The 22,582-nt window shown below is 41.8% G+C and overlaps 1 protein-coding gene across 1 annotated transcript; it reads left to right on the top strand.

Annotated features, from left to right (window-relative positions):
* The first annotated feature begins 1,313 nt into the window (after positions 1–1,313).
* musk (muscle, skeletal, receptor tyrosine kinase) lies at positions 1,314–20,980 on the top strand. The gene is made up of 17 exons (XM_053883361.1): positions 1,314–1,448; positions 3,686–3,812; positions 3,915–4,066; positions 4,183–4,310; positions 4,383–4,524; positions 4,740–4,864; positions 7,038–7,197; positions 7,597–7,603; positions 8,228–8,491; positions 8,605–8,798; positions 8,875–8,898; positions 8,977–9,065; positions 13,296–13,470; positions 13,544–13,730; positions 13,789–13,980; positions 17,417–17,565; positions 19,444–20,980. Exons 1-17 carry the CDS (start codon positions 1,385–1,387, stop codon positions 20,142–20,144), a joined length of 2,880 nt encoding a protein of 959 aa, XP_053739336.1. The 5' UTR covers positions 1,314–1,384; the 3' UTR covers positions 20,145–20,980.
* The last annotated feature ends 1,602 nt before the right edge of the window (positions 20,981–22,582 follow it).

Below are 22,582 nucleotides of genomic sequence, written 5' to 3'. Positions count from 1 at the left end.
GACGGACCCGTAAAACTCACCATGAAAGCGTGACTGCTCTTATTCCGTCATGTGTCACCTTGTAAATGTTGCGCTGTGTTGCAGCATCACCCAGTGGTGAAAACTGTAAACGTTAAACAGACCGTTCAAAGTAGAGATTTTTCGAAAATACGGTTTTCGTTTCCCAGCATGGAGAGCGTGAATCCCGAACACTGAGCGCAGTGAGTGATAATGTGGAGGGTGAGTCTTTAGTTTGGACCGTTTTGGTTTGGATTAATCTACCGGGTTTTGTGTGACTATTTTGGTGAGACAAAAGCTTGGTGAAGAAGACCAAGAAAGCACAGTTAAGAGGGAATTTGGGGAGCACAATAGTGGTGGACTCTATGTTAAAGCAGAAAGGATACAAGGCAAATGAAATGCCATTCCTTTCCTAAAATAAAACAGGACATACAGGCTGGTAGGCAACAGGTGGTGACAAAGGCTTCTGGACTCCTGTGTGCCTATAACACCGTTTTCTCCAGGAAAGAGAAGTCATTTTCAAAAAAAGAAATGTCTGATCTAAGTGTTCTTGCTTTTTCTTCAAAAAACAAAAACAAACAAATCCAGTTTCCTGTTCATTCCTGTAATGGCATCAACCATTGTTACTCAACCCCTCATTATTTGGCTACTAAAAATAAAAATCAACTTAAACAAAACTGTCAGTCTTGTAGTCACTGCCCTACAGTAAATGCAGTCAGGAGGAAATACGATCGATCTTTCATGGCATAAACAAGAAAACAAGTTTGTTTCATGATGCTTTAACATCATGATCTAAGAGCCGACTTTGACAGCTTTTTAAGATATGAGGAAGAAGGTCAAGTCAGGTGTCAGAACCTTGCCCTTTACTATTTTTCATTACAAACATCGCGACCGGCGCATTATTTACATGACAAAGAGTTTCTCCAGAATGACATTGCTCCACAAGGTGACTCCCGTCACGAATACTACTTGAAGATAAATGAGTTACAACACAATTTTAGCCTACTTTATTAGCGTACGTAATACAGTTTCTGTATGCATGCATGTCGGGGACAGTTGTAGTTTCATTTTTTTCTTCAAATACATGTGTTTTTTCTTCTGTTCTGAGTCAAATCCGTTATAATGTTGACATTAGACTCTTGTGTGGCCGCTTGCAGAGAGTGTATCTCCAAAATCTGAGTGGCTGTGCACGAGGACAGCAGCTGTCCCTGTCCATCACTGATCTGCACTCACACACATAGAGAAGTAGTGAGGTGGGCCACAGGACTCATGGCTGTCACACACACACACACAAACACACACACACACACACAGCAATGAACTGACAACAGAGTTAAAGGAGTCTAAACGGCGTCAGGGACTGTACCCGACCCTTCGCAGAGCCACAATGAAGATCACAGAGATCCTCCTGATGGTGGTTTTAGCAAAGTCTTGTTCCAGTTTACAAAGAGGTAGGTGACATTCCGAGCAATTATTTGTTGTGAAAGCTGCTGAGTCACTTTCAGAAAATATGTATTTTCGTAAACTAGTGTTAGAGGACAACAGATGCCACCGCTTTGCTGCGATTGGGTCTGTTTAGATAGACATGAAAACAACAACCTTTCTTAGAAGATACATATTTAATCTCTGAACATTGATAGAATTGTATGTGTTTTGCACGTCCAAATAATAAATATGATGTAATATATTTAATCTATATACTGACTTCACTATGTTCCAGGCACATATTGCAACAAAATAATGTGTACATGAGTCTTAAATTGCAAATGTGAAACATTGTTCTCTCAGTAATTTTCTCAAGCTCATTGATAGTCTGCTTGTTAATTTGAATAAACATATGCCTAATATTGACTGGTGAAGCTGCCTTGGTCAAACTCAATAAAACAACATTATTAATTCATTTAAAAGCAACTGAAGTCTATAGCATGCTGCTCGTGGGCACTTGGTTGAAAACAGGTGTACAAGAGGTGGTCACAATCTGCCAGGAGAATATGTTGCAACTTCAGAGTTAAGCTGCCTGGCATGCTGTCGCCTCTGACTTGGCAGATACTCACTGTAGTGGGAAATACAAACGTATCACCAATCGCTGTGAGAATGTGTGGCTGGAGACTTGGAGAAACATCAATTCAGTCTTTCAAAAATGTTCCTTCTTTCGCTAAATGTATTTTTCTTTAACTTTCAGCTTGTTAAAGCATTGCTCATTTAATTTACATTTTGTCTATTTTTGTTGCCTTCCACTTAGATTTACATGTATATTGGTGACTTGGTGAGTCAAATGAATGCCTCTCTTGTAGCTTGTAGTTCAATATCACCTTCACCTTCAACTTCACCTTCTTCTGCCGCTTATCCGGGGTCAGGTCGCAGAGGCAGCATTCCGAGCAAGGAAGCCCAAACTTCCCGATCTGCACAAACCTCCTCCAGCTCCTCCCGGGGGATCCCGAGGCGTTCCCAGGCCAGACCAGAGACATAATCTCTCCTGCGAGTCCTGGGTCTTCCCGGAACACCTCCCCGGGGAGGCGTCCTGGGGGCATCCGGATCAGATGCCCGAGCCACCTCAGCTGGTTCCTCTCGATGTGGAGGAGCAGCGGCTCCACCCCGAGCTCCTCCTGAATGACCGAACTCCTCACCCTATCTCTAAGGGTGCGCCCAGCCCCCCTGCAGAGCAAAATCATCTCAGCCGCTTGTATCTGCGATCTCATCCTTTCGGTCATGACCCAAAGCTTGTGACCATAGGTGATGGTGGGAACATAGATCGATCGGTAAATTCAGAGCTTCATCTTGTGACTCAGGTCCCTCTTCACCACGACGGTACGATACAGCGACTGCATCACTGCTGCTGCTGCACCGACCCGTCTATCAATCTCACGCTTCCCTTTTCCCTCACTCGAGAACAAGACCCCGAGATACTTAAACTCCGCCACTTGGGGCAAGAACTCTCCACCAACCTGGAGAGAGCAAACCACCTTATTCTGGTCGAGAACCATGGCCTCAGACTTGGAGGTGCTGATCCTCTTCCCGGCCGCTTCACACTCGGCTGCAAACCGCTCCAGTGCATGCTGAAGGTTCAATATATATGTTGGAAATTCAAATTAATATCTTGACTTCTGTATGCTAAAACATGATTTATTGGATTAAAGACAGCTTTATGTTCACCTGAAAGTAAATTTAAATTAATTTCACTGACAGCATTGCATACAAATACTCATGATGAAGAAATACTTTATGTATGTGCATCAATGATAGATGATTGACTAAGGTGAAGAATATTATTTTTTAACATCCTGGTTAGTCTGATCCAATGTCCTTGTTCCACTGTGTGATGCTCATCTTAAAACTACTTTCGGTAGCTGCAAGTGGTGATAGGTTGTTGATGTTTTATGAAACAATATCCTAATTTTCAATCGTCAACTACTGGCGCTCTTGGCTTAAAAATGATGTGAGGCATCTAGTGCTTAAACAAACCTCATGAAAGCATCACAAGCCTGAAGGTTTACCGCAGATGCAGGGTGTGTTTAAGAACTACTGTGATGCTACTGCCACCTACTGTCCGATTGTGTTCATTGCAAATTATAGCAATAAAATCAATGTTGGGCAATAATTCTGGGTAAAAAAATGTTTTGTGTAAATGAAAATGTAGTATATATAATGTATGTAATATAACAATGGGCATTTTACATTTATTCCGAAGCGCCTCGTATCATCACGCTGCTGGAAACTGTGGACGTTCTCCTCGATCACAATGCCACATTCATCTGTGAGGTGGAATCTCGTCCCTCTGCAGACATTACATGGACCAAGAACAACAACCCTATAATGTAAGAGACTATCACTGTCCACTGGCCAGATCTATGTTCGATATAACCAAGACCCTTGCCGCAATTCACAACTGAAATCTGCATCCGTGTGTCTTCCAAAAGGTATTACGACACCAGATATGTCACCAGAGAGCAGGGACAGATGTTGCTCATCCCTCATGCAAAGGAGACAGACAATGGCGAGTACTGCTGCATCGCCAGCAATGGCATCGGTGAACCTGCCAAGAGTTGTGGAGCGCTGCAGATCAAGATGAGTATGTGTGATCATTCCAGACTGTTGAAACAATGAACTGGTTTTAAACCCTGCTAGATGATAGGACCTGTTCAGCAGTCATACAAAAGATTAATCTCTCCTCTGTCCTACCATCAGAGCCACAGATCAAACGCCACCCCACTAATGTCACCATGCTGATCGAGTCCAAAGCTGTGTTGCCTTGCGTGACCCTGGGTAACCCCAAACCAGACGTCACCTGGCTCAAAGACGATGAGCTCATTAACGTATGTATTTGAGTGTATGCTCACACACTGGACCCTTTGCTCTGACTCTTATTATCCTGACCTCTCTTCCAGGTGAGCGAGCGTGTGAGCATTCTTGACTATGGTGCGTTGAAGATCCAGCCTATACAGCGGGAGGATGCTGGACAGTATCGATGTGTAGCCAGGAACAGTTTTGGTTTGGCCTTTTCCAGGCCGGTCACCATTGAAGTTCAGGGTAAGTAGCAGTGAAACATCGCAGTGATTCAGGTCATTTATTCATCTGCAAAGTTGCTGAAACCTGCTTGGAATTTTACATGTGGTAGCCTGTTGATATTGATATTTGGAGTTGATCAATACAAAATATAATGCTGTCACTGCTATTGCAATTTTGCCATTTCCCAAGGTGATCAATAGTAAAACCAGGCTTGCTTGTGTGTGCCTGTTGTCCAGCTCCAGCTCGAATCCTGAAGGCTCCCAGAGAAAAGAGGGTTGCGTACGGCAGCCAAATTTCTATGGAGTGCAACGCCACTGGAAATCCAACCCCGACCATCACCTGGTTGGAAAACGGGAATACGGTGAGTTCAAGTTCTGTCTGTTTTCTCAGATGACTGACTTGAGGTTTCATCTTTCCTTTTGTTGAGGTTTACTTTAATTTCAAATTGTTCTCGCACACCAAGAAACGGAAATCAAGGATCAAAATAGATCCCTGAACTGCTGCAGCCCCATTGTAGGGTCACTGCAAGGCCAGGGGAACAAGGCTCCATGCGGGTGGTCCCATGTGAGGAAGCACCAGTGGGAGGATTAAAATGTTTCAAAGATAAGCAACAGCGATAAAGTCAGCAGCCTCACATCACAGATAGATGATTGACCAAGCTAAAGAGACTTAGAGCAAATAAAAACATTAAAGAAATAATATCCTTTAACTAGTCATCAGATCATCCATTACATTACCAAAACTAGAAAGGCACTTAAGAGGGCGCAAACCTCCGGCAAACAGCTCATTTTCACTATTATTCTTATTATTTCCATCATTATTTTTGGCTACATTTATAGAATTGATCAGTTAACCAGCGCTTAGTCCTGTGCATAGTTACTGAGCCGAGAGGTAATAATACAGCCTGGATAGGTCACCATCCAGCGCAGGGCACAATTTCAAACTATTCAATTCAAACACAGACTGCAATGATCTCAAATGGACAGCAGGTGACACTGGTCTCACAGAGCTCCTACAGCATATATACACACGGGAAACCCCAAAGAAGAGCATTTCTTAACCCCCCCCACTTGTTATTTAACAAGCTGATGTCAGTCTAAATTTAGGGTGATCTGCTCTGGTTTATAAGTCATTTCACCCAGTTGAACGATGAGGTAATCAACACTTAACTCTCTCTTTGATACATGATGAAGCCCAGAAACACATCACTCTCTCCGCTGATAGATTGGCAGTGGGATCAGAGTTATAATCAGAAAAGGAATTCTCATGATGGCGACAAGGGATTAAAATGATTCGATTGTGTTTGCTCAATTTCACACAGTATTATCAGCTTTAATAGTTTTATAGAGGGGCGGCGATGGACTGCAGCAGCGTTGTTGCAGCTAAAACACGTCATATTTGACAGCAGTGTTCAGAGCAACAAGTTGGCTAGGGCCTTCAAAAGACATACTTTATCACTGTAGGACATTTTCACAACGCTGGTTTGTGTCATCTACATGCGTCTTGTCATGAATGATGGCTAACTCTGGAGTGTCTTAAGCCTTTTTAAGTCATTGAATAACATGCAGTTGGATTTGAAGCTTTCATTCTTAACATATGTTCTCAATGTCCGACATATTTGCCTCACTGAATTATAACACATTCACCTCCTGATGCCTGGAATGCAATAGAAAGCTCTTTTGGAACTGGCAGCAGACCAATTAAATGTATGGCAATGCAGGCAAACAACACAGCGTCTGGGATTTTAATGGTCCTGGGTGTGAGACAGACTGCGATTACATGCCTGTAATGCTTAAGAACACTGTGTGAGTGTGAGCGTGTGCTCAAATTGAATGGAGGAGATCATCTGTGTCAGTGATGGTGGATCAAGATCGGGATAAAGAAACAGGACTCAACCTCAAATATAGACGTGTCACACACCTTACTGACAGTTATTTACATTAGTCGTGCCGTTACTTCTCCAAGTGAGAATTCTGGGAATAGTTTGTTGCCAGAACTGTCAGTGTGTGCCATCAATTCAACATCTAAAATGAAACAGCTCATTAGAGACTGTAACATTTGAGCTCACATATTCCAGTGGAATAAAATGTTTTTCATCTGAGTGTTCTGAAAAGTTCTCCCTAATATGTTGGACTAGACGTGCTAAAAGTAATGGAAAATGTTACTTGGTTCCAAGTGAAAATACATTTAACTGCTCTAAGTGCCCATTGAACAATTGTACTTGTCAAAAGTTGTCACCTTGGATTGTATACATCATGGTATTTTTGGATGAGCACCTAAAATAGTTCTTATTTCAAGAAGTTCTAAATTAAAAATGGACATATTTACATTGTACGTAAACTCAAAACATTGTCTTGAAATCCATGAAGGTTTTGTGCTCAGCCAGAATTCAAGGGAAATAACAATTTCAGAGACTACAGACAGGTATATTGGGCCGGACAGTAACAGTTGATGGATTTTTTTTTTCATTTTAGATATTTCTGTATCATGGGAATACAGAGGGCGACCTTGACATTTTCCCCTTTGATTACCAGATAACAGACGCATCTGTGGAGGACACCATCGTGGGAGAAGTGATCCTTTCGCTTCTTAAAGTGACGGTGACTAAACCTGCTCTTTACACGTGCCTGGCCTCCAACAGGCACAGTTCCGGAGCCAACACCGTCAAAGCCACTGCGAAGGTCACGGTGGCAGGTAAAAAGTTTCTAATAAATGTATTTCATTAGATCAGATCAGAAGTCTGTTGAGGCTTAAGAGTGTTGAGAGATGTCAACTACCTCATCTTTACTGCTGTTAAGCATTTAATGTGGGTTCAGCTGTCTGTTGTCAACCCCATTTGGCGGCCACTGCTCCCACCCACTCTCACACCCCACTGGCCACCAAACATGAGCACTAGGGACCACACACTTTGTCCAACCACTTGTGTTGCATTTAAACTCCCCACATCTAACTAGAACATCATGTTTCTTCACGTACAAAGAAAGAAAGCTTGTTGTTTGATTCCTCTCATCTGGCCATCCTCTGTCTTCTCTCTTGCGCTGCTGCTGGTTCTTCTCAAATCGACCTCTTCTGGATACTGCAACTTCCCTGTAGAGTGGAGGTAAGAGAGACTCAAGACAGTGTGGAGATAGATAAGGATGGAACAGTTCAGGGTCGGTCTGCTCTTGTTTTGCCGTGGCGGAGTAGTAGTACCCTTTAATGTTTACTGAACTGTTGAGTCATACCCAATGTGTGTTGTTTCTTATAAATTGATTACCTAAATCACACACACAATGATTATGCCACTCATGCATTGGCCTAATATATTTTTAAAAATGTCTTTTGTTTTCACTGCTTCCAGTAAATAAAGCGCTCTCGTGAAAATTATGTTCCCTGAATTCTCGCCAAGGTTATTGGCAGTATGCGCTTGCTTTTTTTGGCCAGCTTTCATTATGCATAAATAGAAACTACATCTGAGCTGCACGATTTGCCACATCTGCGCTACATGAAATTGATGTATTGTCTTGGAAAAACAGAGGTGAGACAGAAAGTAGAGGGTTGAACATATGATTGCATGGATTGACTTGAACTCCAGGAGAAAATGCTAAATGTGGATAGACAGATATATGACAAAAATATAATATAAAGAAAGAACATTTAGATAAAAAAAACTATAGAACTGATGTAAACAGTTTGTATGTAAACAGCAAACAGTTTGCGTGAACTTTGTGTTTCCATCTTCTAGACTCTACAAGGGAGCAGCTGGCTACTGTAGCGCCTATCGTGGAGATGTGTGTCGCTCAGTTCTTCAAGACGATTCGCTAGTCTTCTTTAATACGTCCCTCTCAGACCCTGAGGACACGCAGGAGTACTTGGTCCAGAGCTGGTGGACTGAACTGGAGGGTCTCAGTGCTCTGTGTAGCCCTGTGGTCCGCTCTCTGCTCTGCCACACATCCTTCCCTGACTGTAACCCGTCAGGGTTAGGACCCGCCCCCAAACCCGTTTGCAGGTATAACACTGGGGGTCTTTGTTGAGCGTATTTATGGGTACATAATGACGATGACAACAAAAGTTAGATGAATGTTTTCGCTGGCGTTAATGGTGTTTTCATCTGTCCACCAGAGAGCACTGCCTGGCAGTGCGGGAGCTGTACTGCCACCATGAGTGGGCCCTCCTGGAGGGCAGCAGTTCGATACAGCGTGGTCTCTTCCGCTCCATCATTGGGGTTCACAGTCCCACTCTACTCCTACCAAAATGTCAGAACCTGCCAAGTCTTCACTCGGACCCTGACGCCTGCACTCATGTTCCACTCGTTGGTAAGGTGAAGCCCTCAAAAAAAAGGAACATCAGCAAGCAATCTGCTCATAATTTGAATTTCAATTCTTCCTGCAGATATTCAGACTGATCAAATAACAAGTACGTGATGAAGCTTTCATATTTTTCATTGGCAATAATGGTCCTGTAAATTGACTTCAATATTCCCTCCTCTGACAGCGACATGTTATAATGAGAAAGGCAGATTCTACCAAGGAAACATAAACGTGACAAGGTCGGGGACGCCCTGCCAGCCATGGACTGCACAGGTCAGTCAGTGGGAACGTAAAGTAAAGCGACATATACTGACAGATTACTGAGGCCAAAGCCAGACATTATCCATAACTGATGGGACTGCTGTTGATATTTGCATTTTCAGGACACATTTACAACAATATGAGTCCATTACGTTACACTCAGTATTTTCAGAAGAACAGACCGATTTGATTTGTACTAGATCTGGGAAATACACCATTAATCTAATGATAACTGGGTGCTTCATGGGGCAATAAAATATCTAAATACTGTTTTAATATTGATAATGCTTCTGCTGCAATGACTCCGAATGACTCCTCTAAGCAGAAAACAGTCAATTTGATGAACTGCAAAACGTCAAGAATGTCGGCTGAGACCTCTGGAGCTCCTGAAACAAGAAACATATCCGATCAATCTTTCCAGACATGTCTTCATTCACAAATACAACACACAACTGCATCATCTGCAAACACAAACACATTCCCTGCGGGCGAATAAGCTCCTCTGTGTTTTTATGGATTTGCTCAGTGTGAGAGTCTGTGAGGGTGAAAAGTTACTGCTCCCCCATGCAGCATGCTTTCTGTGTGTGTGTTTGCATGTGTGTGTGTGCTCGTAGCAGCACATGCGTGTGAACGCTAATTGCTTCCAGAAGCAGGATGTGACACGATGAGCTCTCCTTCTCTGCTGACCTGGCTTTAACACACACTCACACGTACAGCTGTCTTTGTGGGGACCTCTCGTTGTCATAGCCCTTTCCCCAGCCTCTCACTCTAAACCCAACCATCCCAAACAAACGGCTAACTTTAACCAGGAGTGTGAACCAAACTGAAACCCAATTATTATGACACATTTATTTTGAATTTTTGAACCTCAAACTGAGTCTTAACTTTGTGGGGACTGGCAAAAATGTCCCCACGAGTAGGTGTGTTTCCAAGAATTGATCTCCACAAGTATAGTTTTACCATATACACACACACACACGTTTGTTTCGCTGTTTTTGTGAGGACCTTTCATTGCCATAATGCGTTCCCCAGCCTCTCACCCTTAACCTAACCATCCAAAACAAATGGCAAAACTTAACCAGGAACCAAACTTGCGCCTAATTATAATAAACTACTTTTAGTGGCCCTCTACACCTTGTGAAAAACAGCCAAAATGCCTTCACCAAGCAAAATGTCCTCATAAGAAGGTGGGTTGTCAAGACATGGTACTCACAAGAATGGCAAAACATGGCCACACAGACACAAACTCGTGATTTTATGTTTATGTGTTTCATTGCCATAACCCTTTCCCCAGTCTCTCACCCTAAACCTAACCATCCAAAACAGATGGCTAACCTTAACCAGGACTCTGAACCAGTTAAACTCAATCATAGACGCACAGGCCCACATATACACATTTGTGCTTTTTGAATTTGTTGCACATCTGCTCATTTCACAACGGTGATTCGTACATATCTGTTTTCGCAACTAGGACTTTTGACATCTGATAAAGCAGAATAAATGCACCCAGTTCCATGAAATGTGGGTGTGAAACTGCTGTTTAATTATGGCATACATTTGTGTCATATTTGTACAGACCTGTGAGTCATGAAATTTATTTGTTTGATATACAGTGTTTGCAAAAGAAAGTCACACATCCAGTATCAAAACAAACACAGTTTCAGGTTTTTCAGCTTCCTTTCAAGACTCTGACTCATTTGATCTGATGAGATATGTGCGCATCAATGTGACTGCAGAAAACGAAACACCAAAGAATACAAATATAAATGAATCTTCTGAAAATATGAACTCAGATTAGCACTCCACCCCAGCCTCCTGAGACTAGACTCACTCATGACATCAGAAAAGAGAAACAGAGCCTCTTCCTGCTGAACAATATTGACTGGAGTCTGCTGCCAAACATGAAATTAAAAGTCTGTTTTGACTTCTTTTAATGAATGTACTTAAGCTCCGTGGCCAGGTCTTGAAGCCCTCATTTCCTCTTCGTAGGTGTCATGATAGCAGGCCTGAGATAGTGTCTGTAGGAAAGGGTATCGTGAGGGCAATCTGACTACAGGACTGCTGGGCAAGAAGTCTGTGAAAAATAGTCAGCAAAGTAGAAACCACCTGCAAGTGCAAGCTGATCTATTCACCCACAGTTATGTTGACTGCTGCTCATTCATCAAGTCCATATGGGGGCACTTCAACATGTCGCCCCGAGCGTATGGCGCTGTTCACGTTCGCTCCTTTGTCATGCAAATGTGGAGGTTATGGCAGCTGAAATGTTGGGGAAGCCATCGCATGCCCCATCTAGACAAATACACACTCCCACCACCAGACACCAGAGTGCATGGGATCAACTCGACAAGATGAATAAATCATTGGGTTAAAGAAAAAAAAGTCAGCAGGAAACTGAACACACCAACAAGCACAGCCCTGCAGCTGAGTGACTTAAGTGCAGAACTCAACCTGCTTGAGAAGCACACAATGCAAAAACTGAAAACTGAAAAAAATAATAAGAAGAAAAAAGTACAAATAAATATACATTATAATATAATGTATACAAACAAATATACATGATACATTTGGTAAAGCAGGCAATTGCATTTACTCCCACAACAGCACAAGATTGTTTTAAGTTATTTTATGTTACTATTGGGCTTAAATTTTCAATTCCACTAATCAGTACATGATGATTTCAATAAGTTCACTTGTGCTAATGCTTAAAATCCACTGACACTTAAACAGAACCTTCAGACTAATGTGGTATTTTATGCCAGAAGACTCACTGGGTTTGCTGTTACACAGAAAATGTACAACGACACACATGTTATCACTGAGCGTAGTATCGAAAGCACATGTCTGAGAACAAAGTGTAAATACTATATAGTAGTTAAAAAAACGAAGACAATGGCACATTGTTATTTTCCATGACATGAAAAACAGATACTGCTGTCCCTTTAAACAAACCACATGTTAAAATCTGTTCTCAGAAACCACAAGACGGCGTGTACATCACTGCTATAAAAGCGGCTCATTGTGTTGCTAGCATTGCTTTACAGGATGTTCAATTAGCTGCAGGCTCTTTGATAGGATTTTCAGGACTCCGTTTAAAGTGTAAACTGAGAGGATCGTTAAAGGATGTTTTGGCTTTTATTTTAAGAGTGATTTCTTTTCCAGATTGTTTCAACTGAGCTTCAAGATTCAGAGTTTTAACCCTCAAACTGAGTCTTAACCTTGTGGTCAAGCAAAGTCGGCATTTTCAGCTTTAGAAATGGAGCAAACTCCGTCATATGACCACGCAGTGTCACAACTACTACCACGACATGAACGTGCGCATTAGTCCATGTAGTTTTGTATCTCATCTCAATAAAATGACACATCCTTATTTCACAGCACAACAATGTTCTTTGGTCTTCTCTGAGTTGAGCTGAACCGGCGCTGGCTTCAGATGTTTCCGTTGGCAGAAACTTTTTATTGACCTCTGCAGCGATTAAACTGTAGCCACAGCACACAATCTAAACACACGACTGACAAACAGAGCACTTACGGGGCCATCTTGACTATGTCTTTGATATGCCAAACATTTCCGTTCTAATTTAACAGCATGGTAAGAGAAAGCACAGGCGGCCATTTCTTTAATTTGATTTTTACCTTTATAGACAAACGTCTTTGCAACATCAGCCCTCAAGAGACCTGACAGCTGCTTTTTACATTTTTGAATCAAGTAGAAACCAGAAATGCTAGTGGCTTAATTGAAGGACAGAGAATTTGACTGACATTACCATTGAATGAGGCACTATTATATATATATATATATATATATATATATATATATATATATATATATATATATATATATATATATATATATATATATATATATATATATATATATATATATATATATATATATGATATTGTGATGATAGTGGTGATGCGTTTGACGTGGAGGCGCATTTCAAACTTGCTGCCACATTTATTTGATCCACTGAAATTATGTTGGAACTGGATGTCGCACGTTTTGTGTTACCACTCCTTGTCCCCAAGATTCTGCCATATCTGCTCCATTAACTACCAGCAAAAAGCAGATTTTCTGGTTCAAACTGCTACTCAAATTAACCTGTGCCACCTAAGCTGTATTGGATAGCCACTTGATCTTCACCATCATGATAGCTGTGTCAGCGGACTTAAAAATGTTTTTTCAGATGTTGTCATATTACTCGGCATTTCAGTGTCGTATCCTACCAATCTCTCTTGCAGGAGCCGCACCAGCATCGTCTGTCTGTAGACGTCATTCCGGAGTTGAAAAATTCCGGGAACAACTGCCGGAACCCCGGTGGGATCAGCGATCGGCCGTGGTGTCACACCACAAACCCCAACATCCGCTGGGAATACTGTGCTGTTCCACAGTGTGGGGACGTGGCCAGTGGGCTAGGTACAAGATGAACCTGTTCTTTTGAAAACATCATTCAAAAGGTTTCCTCCTCATCCTGGCTTTCTGTGCGCAGTGCTGAAGACAGTGTCACCCGGTCCTCGCCAGTCTTCTCACCCACCTCCCATTGTTTCAGCATCATCTCCAGCTTACTCCATGTCTGTCATTGTCATTGTCCTGTCCACGCTTGCAGCCGCGGTCTTCCTTTTCATCATCATCATCGGATGTCACAGGCGGAGGAAACAGTGGAGAAACAGGAAGAGGTGAAAGTAAAAAAAAAAAAATCTGCAAGGCCATTACTTAATTGTTACTCGTCTGTAGGGTGATGGAGACCCCAACACTGACCGCACTTCCCTCAGAGCTGCTGCTGGACCGTTTGCACCCCAACCCCATGTACCAGAGGGTTCCTTTACTGCTGAACTCAAAGCTGTTGGCTCTGGAGTATCCTCGGAATAACATCCAGTATGTCAGAGATATCGGAGAGGGTGCGTTCGGACGGGTTTTCCAAGCACGGTAAGATGATTCACAACCAAGGACAAGGGAATAAATAGGTTTATTTCACCTCAAGATTTCGATTTTGCTTTGACAAGGTAGTTTTTACTATGACCTCAAATCATCCCCATATTTGTTTAATGTTCACAGCACATTCTTAAGTCATGCGTGTGTAATATAATATCTAGTCTCCCCACTGATCCACCAAGCTATATCTCCTATCGTAAAGACCACATGGAGCAGATAGAAAGTTAGATAGATAGAAAGTTTTTTTATGGTCCATAGTCCAATTTCTTTAATGAAAAATCCATGGCTCCTGTCAAATGAAACTCACATATGTAAATCATTTCTTATAAAGTCACTTCAGTGAGTGAAATAATGACTATATGTTGTCTGAGATTTCTATAAGGAAGGTTTTAAAATTCACATCTAATGTTCCAGCCCAGATAGCTTCCTGATGTCATGAGGTCTACACACACGCATGCACACACATTCTTTTTTGTACTTTTGGGGACATTTCATTGGGTTCCATGTCCTCCCCAGCCTCGCACTAAACTTAACCATCCAAAACAAATGACTAACCTTAATCAGGACTCTGAACTAAACTTATAACCCAACAGTTATTTTGACGTTCAAAACTCACCCTCAAAACTCTATATGGACCAGCCAAAATATCCTCCCAAAGCAACATAAGTGTCTTGTCAAAGATTGATCCATACTAGAATATGAATACACACACACTCTCTCTCTCTCCTCCTCTTCAGCATCTACTCACCACAAAGCAACAAAGCAATGGCTCAATATTGATTTTCAACTTCCTGAAAAAAAAAAGGCGGCAAGGATGATCAGCAATGTGATGGTTTAAGATGAGAGACGCCCATTCTGGTACTAAAAGGAAGATAATAATACATTGCATTACATTGCCATTAACTATTACCCAAAAATATGGATAACACTTGTCATTGTTTTTCCTTATAAAATGGTAACAGTTGCATCCCTTCTATATCACTAATGCTGATACTGCAACATGTACAGTAATAATATAACATAATCAAAACACAAAATAGAAGACACAGAAAGCTCTGCTTGACTGTGGACAGTAGCTGGGAAATGCTATTTTTAACGCACGTAATGTGAGTTGTGAGTGCAAGAGTGACTTCAACAAGGTTACAGCTTGTTCCTAAAATATGACGATGTCATTCGCAAAGTCACACGTGAGCTGACTTTGGCCATGACTTAAACGGTTGCATGTCCCATGCAGTCGGAGTAAACCTTGCAAGCACAGTAGTAACATTTTCCCAAAATACAACTGAGTCTGTGCTCATTTTTTGCAGTGAAGATTGACTTGATTGTTTTTTTTTTTTTTCCTGCAGCACCTCGGATTATTATTGTGATAAATGGGATGGGAAATTTTAGAGACAGTTGAACGGAAGCTGTAACTCTATTTTTGCTTGTAATATAAATGACATACCTGTAAGAGCTGCAGGTTAGAAGTAATGACATTGTGGTAAAATCATAGAAGATGCAGTATATGTAGAGTTTTACTTGATGGAATTATAGTAGATATAGCAGTTCCCTTGTAGTTAAAGTTGTAGTTAAAGTTGTTTGATCCATTATAGTGACAGAAAGTGTTACTAATTGAGGATGTCAAAGTAGAAGTAGGGTTAAGTTCGTAAGAACTGGAAGTAAATATAGTAGTTGTTTAGGACGAAGTATTGTTAGTAACATTGACAGTGTTCCAAATAGTGTCAGTAGTGTTGCATTAGTTTTCATTACTGTATACTGTAGTTATTGTGGTGGTAGTATTAGTGATACGTAAGTAGTTCTGTTTGTCAAAGGGCATAGTATTACATGAAAGTATCATTAATAGTCGGATTTTACTGACTGTGCCAGCCAGTATTACCGGGAAATGTACAGTGCTATTATTATTATCATTATTATTATTATTATTATTATTATTCAAAGTCCAAATATATTTACAGTCAGTCCTCATTGGGATGGCGGGGGGATGGAGCCTTGCCCAGCTACTTGGGGCATGAGGCAGAGGACACTGAGGTGCAGGTTACATACTGTATAGAAGAACAAGCCCAACTGTGGATAATCTACCATTTCACCTGTGTATGTTTCTGTCTGAACTGCTGTTGCAGTTGTGAAACTATTCTAGGTTTAAGTCAAAAAAATACCCAGCATATGTCCATCATTTGACTGCATGGATTTTCGCTGTCACACTTCTGTCATGTGCCCAATCTAATTAAAGGTATGTCCTTCAGATTACTGTAGATCATGTTACCATGGCTGAATCCATAATGTGGGCAGGAAATGAACGCCCTCGGAAACACGCATCCATAAGAACCTCCCGTCTTCAACTCTCACCACAAAATGGCAGGAAACAATATATAGTAAAACGTAGCCACAGGTTTCATGAAACATCATCGGCCCATCACTAGTGCAGAGTAAGTGAACAAGCATGCACTGGTCTCAGCAGATCTGAAGCACTTATATGCTTTATATCAGCTATATACACATACAGTATATATGTTCTTAACCTTTTCAATCTCGAGGCCCACCTTTTCCAGAGCAAATGTGTCCGGGACCAAGTCAAACTGATTCATTACTGTTATTACTGATTTCTTTAGAATGACTGATTTCATTTGTGTTCAATAACCAAACATGTAAACAAACCAAAACCTTGTGAAATGACATGAAACCATGTGCTCAGCGCAAAGATATTTGTCATCAAAAAGTCCAACCAGCAGCAGAAGAAGGTGCAAGTCATGATGTTCTGTTGAGAAAATTGGAGAAACTGTTAATGTCATGAATAAAATTCTGAATAAAATAAAAATAATAAAACGTCTAAATATCCTAAAATGTTTTCTTTTTCATAAATAAACTCCAATGAAAATAAGTGGAGTGTAAATGAAAGTACAACCTTAAAATCTTTTAATACATTTTAAAAACTGCAGTTGCACTGTTGGGGGCGCCATCACTTTCTTTATCACTTTCAACAACTTCTTCATAGTTGGTAACTATCACAAATTTGAAGCTGTCAAGTCAATGTCTCCATATGTGGCAAGTGTATTAAAACTGAACGTCTTGCGGCCCTCACGGCCCAGCGGTGTCCAGCAAAAAACTTCTAGCGGCCCTCTAAGGGGCGCTCGCGGCCCAACCATGGACCCCAGCCCTATGGTTAAGAACACCTGCTGTAGTTGATGCGTAGATAAATGAGGTTTCATGCAACAGTGTCCTAATTTTTAGTGACCACCAGATGGTGCCGTATAATGTTTGGCTTTGCGCAACTATTTCAGTGAAACTTTCTATTGTAAACTAAGAGCATCATCCAACGTCCTCTGAAAATTTGGGCACTGTGTCATCATTCCTGCTTCACTGTTTCTCGATACGTCATCTACCCTCCACTGTTGTTCATGATCTCAATGTAGCCATCCATGTCTTCTTCTAGAGCTCCTGGTTTGCTGCCGATGGAGTCATTCACCATGGTGGCAGTCAAGATGTTGAAGGAAGAAGCATCGGCTGACATGCAGAATGACTTCCAGAGAGAGGCGGCCCTCATGGCTGAATTTGACCATCCAAACATTGTCCGGCTCCTGGGTGAGTGTCAGTATCTCCTGTATTTGAGAGGGGAAGAGAGAAAGAAAGAGACAGATTTTTCCAAACAGGATGCAGTTGCAGCTGGATTTTACATCGTGCAGCTGCTTGATCTGTGTATTTGCTCTAAAAAGAGAGTACAAAAACAGACTGAGGCTGAGAAACAAAATCAGAAAAAGAATGTTGAACTACTATCACTGGAGTTTTAACTCTCAGATTCTTCTGAATGGAGTCAGTGTTTCGTCTTGAAACAACATGAGATAGCGATCAGAGTCTTGGCTGGTAAACAACAACTACAGATGGCCATTTGTTGTCTGGAGCAAAGGAAACAACTTCAGTTTTTGAAAGACCCTATGGAAAGACACTGCTGGTTCGAAAATTTGAGTAATTTCAAAAGTAAATTTACAGACATGAATGCAGATAAATGCCTGAAGGAAAGATCATCTGTATCTTTCAGATATCTTTCAGTACAATTGCTGGTGCCAGATGTTGTTGAGGACATTTGGAAGAGTGGAGCACATCTGCAGCCCCACTAGCAATGTGTTTGTGTGATTTTCTACTGACAACTTCAGCACATACTGTGACACCCATGAGCTTGTTGTGATTGTAAACTGTATTGTACTTCATCACCTTTTTCCTGTGGGTAATAGGAATCAATAACTGGGCATAATACAGTGTTGTAATGAAGACTGTGTCAAGACCAGAGCATAAAGGGACCAAGGCCGAGACCAAGCTGAATACAGAACTAGTCTGTTCCAATGATAGCATTTCATTTCCTGATTTTTTTTTAAATGACTGTTGTATCTTTTGCAGTGACAAATACATGTGTGTGTTTATATGACTAATGGGCCTGTGTGTCAGTTTAGTGTGTTAGCGTCAGTTTTCATCTGGGTCTCACTCCCCTGACCCTCCACCCCCTTTTGTTGTGGTCTCTGTGTACGCTGGTCTTGACGACAACAATAGTGTAGGATGTTCTAACCTTGCCTCCCCACTTTTGACACCTTTTAACACAAAGAAAAGGACATTTCTGAAGAAAAAAAAAGCTGTACACAGACCCTGACACCAAAGAAGTGGGTGACACCAAGCAATATTCTGCAGACACCGAGGGAATACCGGTCTTCAGCGGACAAAAGCATTCTCTGTCACTGTAATACAAACCTTTATAAATAATAATATAGGCGTCTTCATATCCACATTTACTGATGTTCGCCGCTCAACTTCTGCTATGTCAGGTTCTGCTTTGGGAAGGCAGTTCTGAGTGAGCTGGAAGGTACTGACTCGAAAATGAAAGAACAGATGTCTAAATAATGGGAACAGGCATGGAAAAGCTGTCTTGGGCGTTGACCAGAAGGCGACAAAACATTTAGTGCATTAGCACAAATGTGTGACTGGAAGCTCTTTTTACTGATTTTTGTGCACCAAAGTCGATCATCTTAGATGCAAAAATGCGGCTGTAAGCAAAAGTGGAAGAAAGTGTGTTAATGTTTTGTTCAGGCTTGTGCGTGTTGACCTCTCTGTGTGCAGGCATACGCGCGGGACCAATAAAACCCGGGACTTGAGGGTTGCTCTGTCCATTTTCTCACTGAACTGTTTGTTCATGTCTCAGTTAGTGTTGCACCATTTTTTCCCCAGACCTTGTGCTGACTGATTTATGTTTATGCCGGACGTTGACTAAATAATGTTGAGGATTGATTCAGAAAAAAACGTGTAGGATGTTGCATTTATGGACTTGTTTGTCAGTTTTTTTTATTCATATTGTTGTTGTTTTTTTTGCCTTCATTCGTCATCTCGGGATTGCAAACATTACATCAACAACATTACATCAATGTCCCGATCGATCACCTAAGATGAGGCACTCACAATGTCTCTTATTCTACACAGGTGTGTGCGCCGTGGGCAAACCAATGTGCCTGATGTTTGAGTACATGGCCCATGGAGACCTGAACGAATTCCTGCGGCGAAGATCTCCGACTCAGTCAGTCCGCACCCTCAGTCACGCCAGCCTGTCGGGTCCCAGCCTCTCCTCCGAGGTGGAGTCAGGGCCACTTACCTGCACTGAGCAGCTGTCCGTGTCCAAACAGATAGCTGCTGGAATGGCTTACTTGTCGGAGCGCAAGTTTGTCCACCGTGATCTCGCGACGCGGAACTGCCTGGTGGGTGAGGAAATGGTCGTCAAGATCGCAGACTTTGGCCTCTCCAGGAATATCTACTCAGCTGACTACTACAAAGCCAATGAGAACGACGCCATCCCAATTCGCTGGATGCCCCCAGAGTCGATATTCTACAACCGCTACACCAGCGAGTCAGACGTGTGGGCCTACGGCGTGGTGCTGTGGGAGATTTTCTCTCACGGCATGCAGCCATACTATGGAATGGGTCATGAGGAAGTGATCTACTATGTGAGGGATGGTCACATCCTCTCCTGCCCTGAAAACTGCCCTCTGGAGCTGTATAACCTGATGAGGCTCTGCTGGAGCACGCACCCCTCAGACCGGCCCAGTTTCAGCAGCATACACCGAATACTGGAGCGAATGCATCAGAACACGTTGACCACAAATGCAGAAGCCGAGCCAGAGTGTTAAAACGCTTGGGTTTGGTTTCTGACTCAAAGCATCTTTATATGAGGCGGTAAATTCTGTTTTCTATATTTTAATGGTTTCCTGAATGTAAATAGCAGAGCTTGACGAAACAGAACGCTGAGCTCATGGTTACTGACCATGTTTGAAGACAGGAAGTGGCACCAAAGCCAGTGAGTTTAGATGATCGGCAGAAGCAAGCACACTTCCTCTTCTCTTTTATCACTCGAGACAGGTCAATTTCTTCAGCAACGCTAGTCAAGAATGTCTGACTTTGGGTCTGTTCTGTTCTGTAAATGTAAAGCAATTGTCAATTGGATTTTTTAAAAACAAAAAAACAGGGTTTTAGTATCAATCTTCTGCTCCAACTCTGTCACCTCTTAAAGCAACATTACTGAAAGGAACCAGTGATGCGCCTGCTGACCACCAGTACTGCTGGTAACAAAAAGCCAAAACAGTCAGAGCCAGACAAAAGCGGGAGCTGAAAAAATATACACTTTTTTTTTTTGCAGAGTTTACAGAAGTGTCACTGATATCGCCTTGATTCCCGCGGCACAGAATCACTTTAAACAATTTATTGATATTGACATATTGATATTCCGGTTTAGACATTCTAGTTTCCTTTTTTATGATTTTGTATTTTACGTGTTTTTTGTGACTGGTAACATTTGAGATATTAAATGTTTACTTTCGAAATATAATTTAGAGCGAAAATTCGACTTATGATCAGTGAAGTTGTCACAGTGCCTTTGTGGCCGAGCTTATTCATTTGATGTAAAGTGATAAAGTTGAACCGTATTTTTATTGATGTGCTATTTGTTTATTAAACTTCTACTTGAATTTATTGCTGATTTAACTCTACTGCTTGGTAAATAAAGCTTTTAATAAATGCTGGGTTGTTGAAGTCTGTTTTGAAGATCTGCAAAATGAAAGTCGTACGATAAACAATGAAATCGGCTGATGGGATTTTGATGCAGTGGTTGCACCCAGGATTATATTCCATGCAATATGTAATGCATGGAGATGCATGCTGTGTTTACATGCACGGTTGTATAGAACTCAATGTGACGCATCATTCATGGATGCTCATGAATATACCATATTTTGAAACTGGACTGGAAAACGCAATCTCCATTCCACTGTTTTTTTTTTTCCACTGACGTCACTGATGTGTCATTTAAGACATCCGCTCCAGGAAGCATACGTCCGCTCTTGTTCTCATGATCGAGTACAGGCCTGTAGGCTCATTACTGCTCTCGAGAAGATGCCGTTCCCAATCAGCTATTGGAAATTGGGTTTCTTCTTTCACTTTGAAGACACATTCTACAAAGTGTGATCAAGAGTTATGCCTTCCTCTGAGTCTGCAGACAGTCAACGAGACTTACGGCAACAAAACCATCTGAAAATAGTCCACTAACTCGTACCTATGAACCGTTTATGCAGCAACATCATGTTCCAGACTCTGACTGAATATTTTAATGTGAACATTGACTTGGTTCATTGCTGTAATACAATGACTCACCACAAGAGGAAGGAGAGCACTAATTGTAGGGGACAGACGTGTGTGCAGTGTGATTCCCTGTGTGAACTGTTTTAAGTACATTGTGTACGCTTGCCTTGCACTCCCTACCCCTCTGCTCCAACTGGTGATCAAACCGTCTGCCTCCCACTTCCTCCCACTCGCCACATTCTAACCTCGTGCTTCACTGCATGTCATCCACCTCCTCATCTGTTATCCATCATGGGACTGTCATTTTTTTTTCCCCCTGACAGACCCATGACAGTAATAGACCAGACGAGGAAATGCTTAAATCTGACACCTCAAAAAATGTTAACTCTCGTGACAAATTTCATTTCATGCTGAGAAGCCTGACAGACCAATGGGGTTTGGTCTGAGTCTCGCAGTGTTTCCAAGGAATGTGTTCATCAGTTTTGCTGAGAGAGCGAGAGATAAACGTAGCTGTGGAATATCCAGATGTCTGCAGATTTTGATGAAAATAATTTCCTCTTTTCTGGTGGAAATTCTCTGGAACATCTTCAATTCATAGAAATGTGATAACATTCCAGAGGAAGTGAAAACACTACAGAATGGTTCAGCAGATGTGGAACGTTTCCTGGACTCCTATGAGTCTTATCATTTCGTCTACTGAATTTTCTGTGTTCAAATAATCCGGATGTGGATTGCCGACGTTTTTTTTCTTTTAGTGGTCATTTTAACACCTTATTTAGAGTGTTAAAGTTGGCAGAACGTCTGTGTGCTGGTCCTGTCTGGGCTCAACAGGAAGGCACAAAGTATATATCAGTCAACTGGAAGGCTTGAACTTTTGCAGTGGAACAATAAACAATTTCAAACACACACACACACACATATGAACACACACTGCTTCCTATGAGAGCACAGTGAGCTGGTGCAGGGGATATTCCCGGGTCACTCGACGACCACT

The sequence above is a fragment of the Synchiropus splendidus genome, chromosome 1, assembly GCF_027744825.2.
Source record: "Synchiropus splendidus isolate RoL2022-P1 chromosome 1, RoL_Sspl_1.0, whole genome shotgun sequence".
In the NCBI taxonomy this organism is placed as follows: Eukaryota; Metazoa; Chordata; class Actinopteri; order Syngnathiformes; family Callionymidae; genus Synchiropus; species Synchiropus splendidus.
The sequence above is the reverse complement of the archived record's forward strand: the minus strand, read 5'-3'. Positions and strand labels throughout refer to the sequence as shown.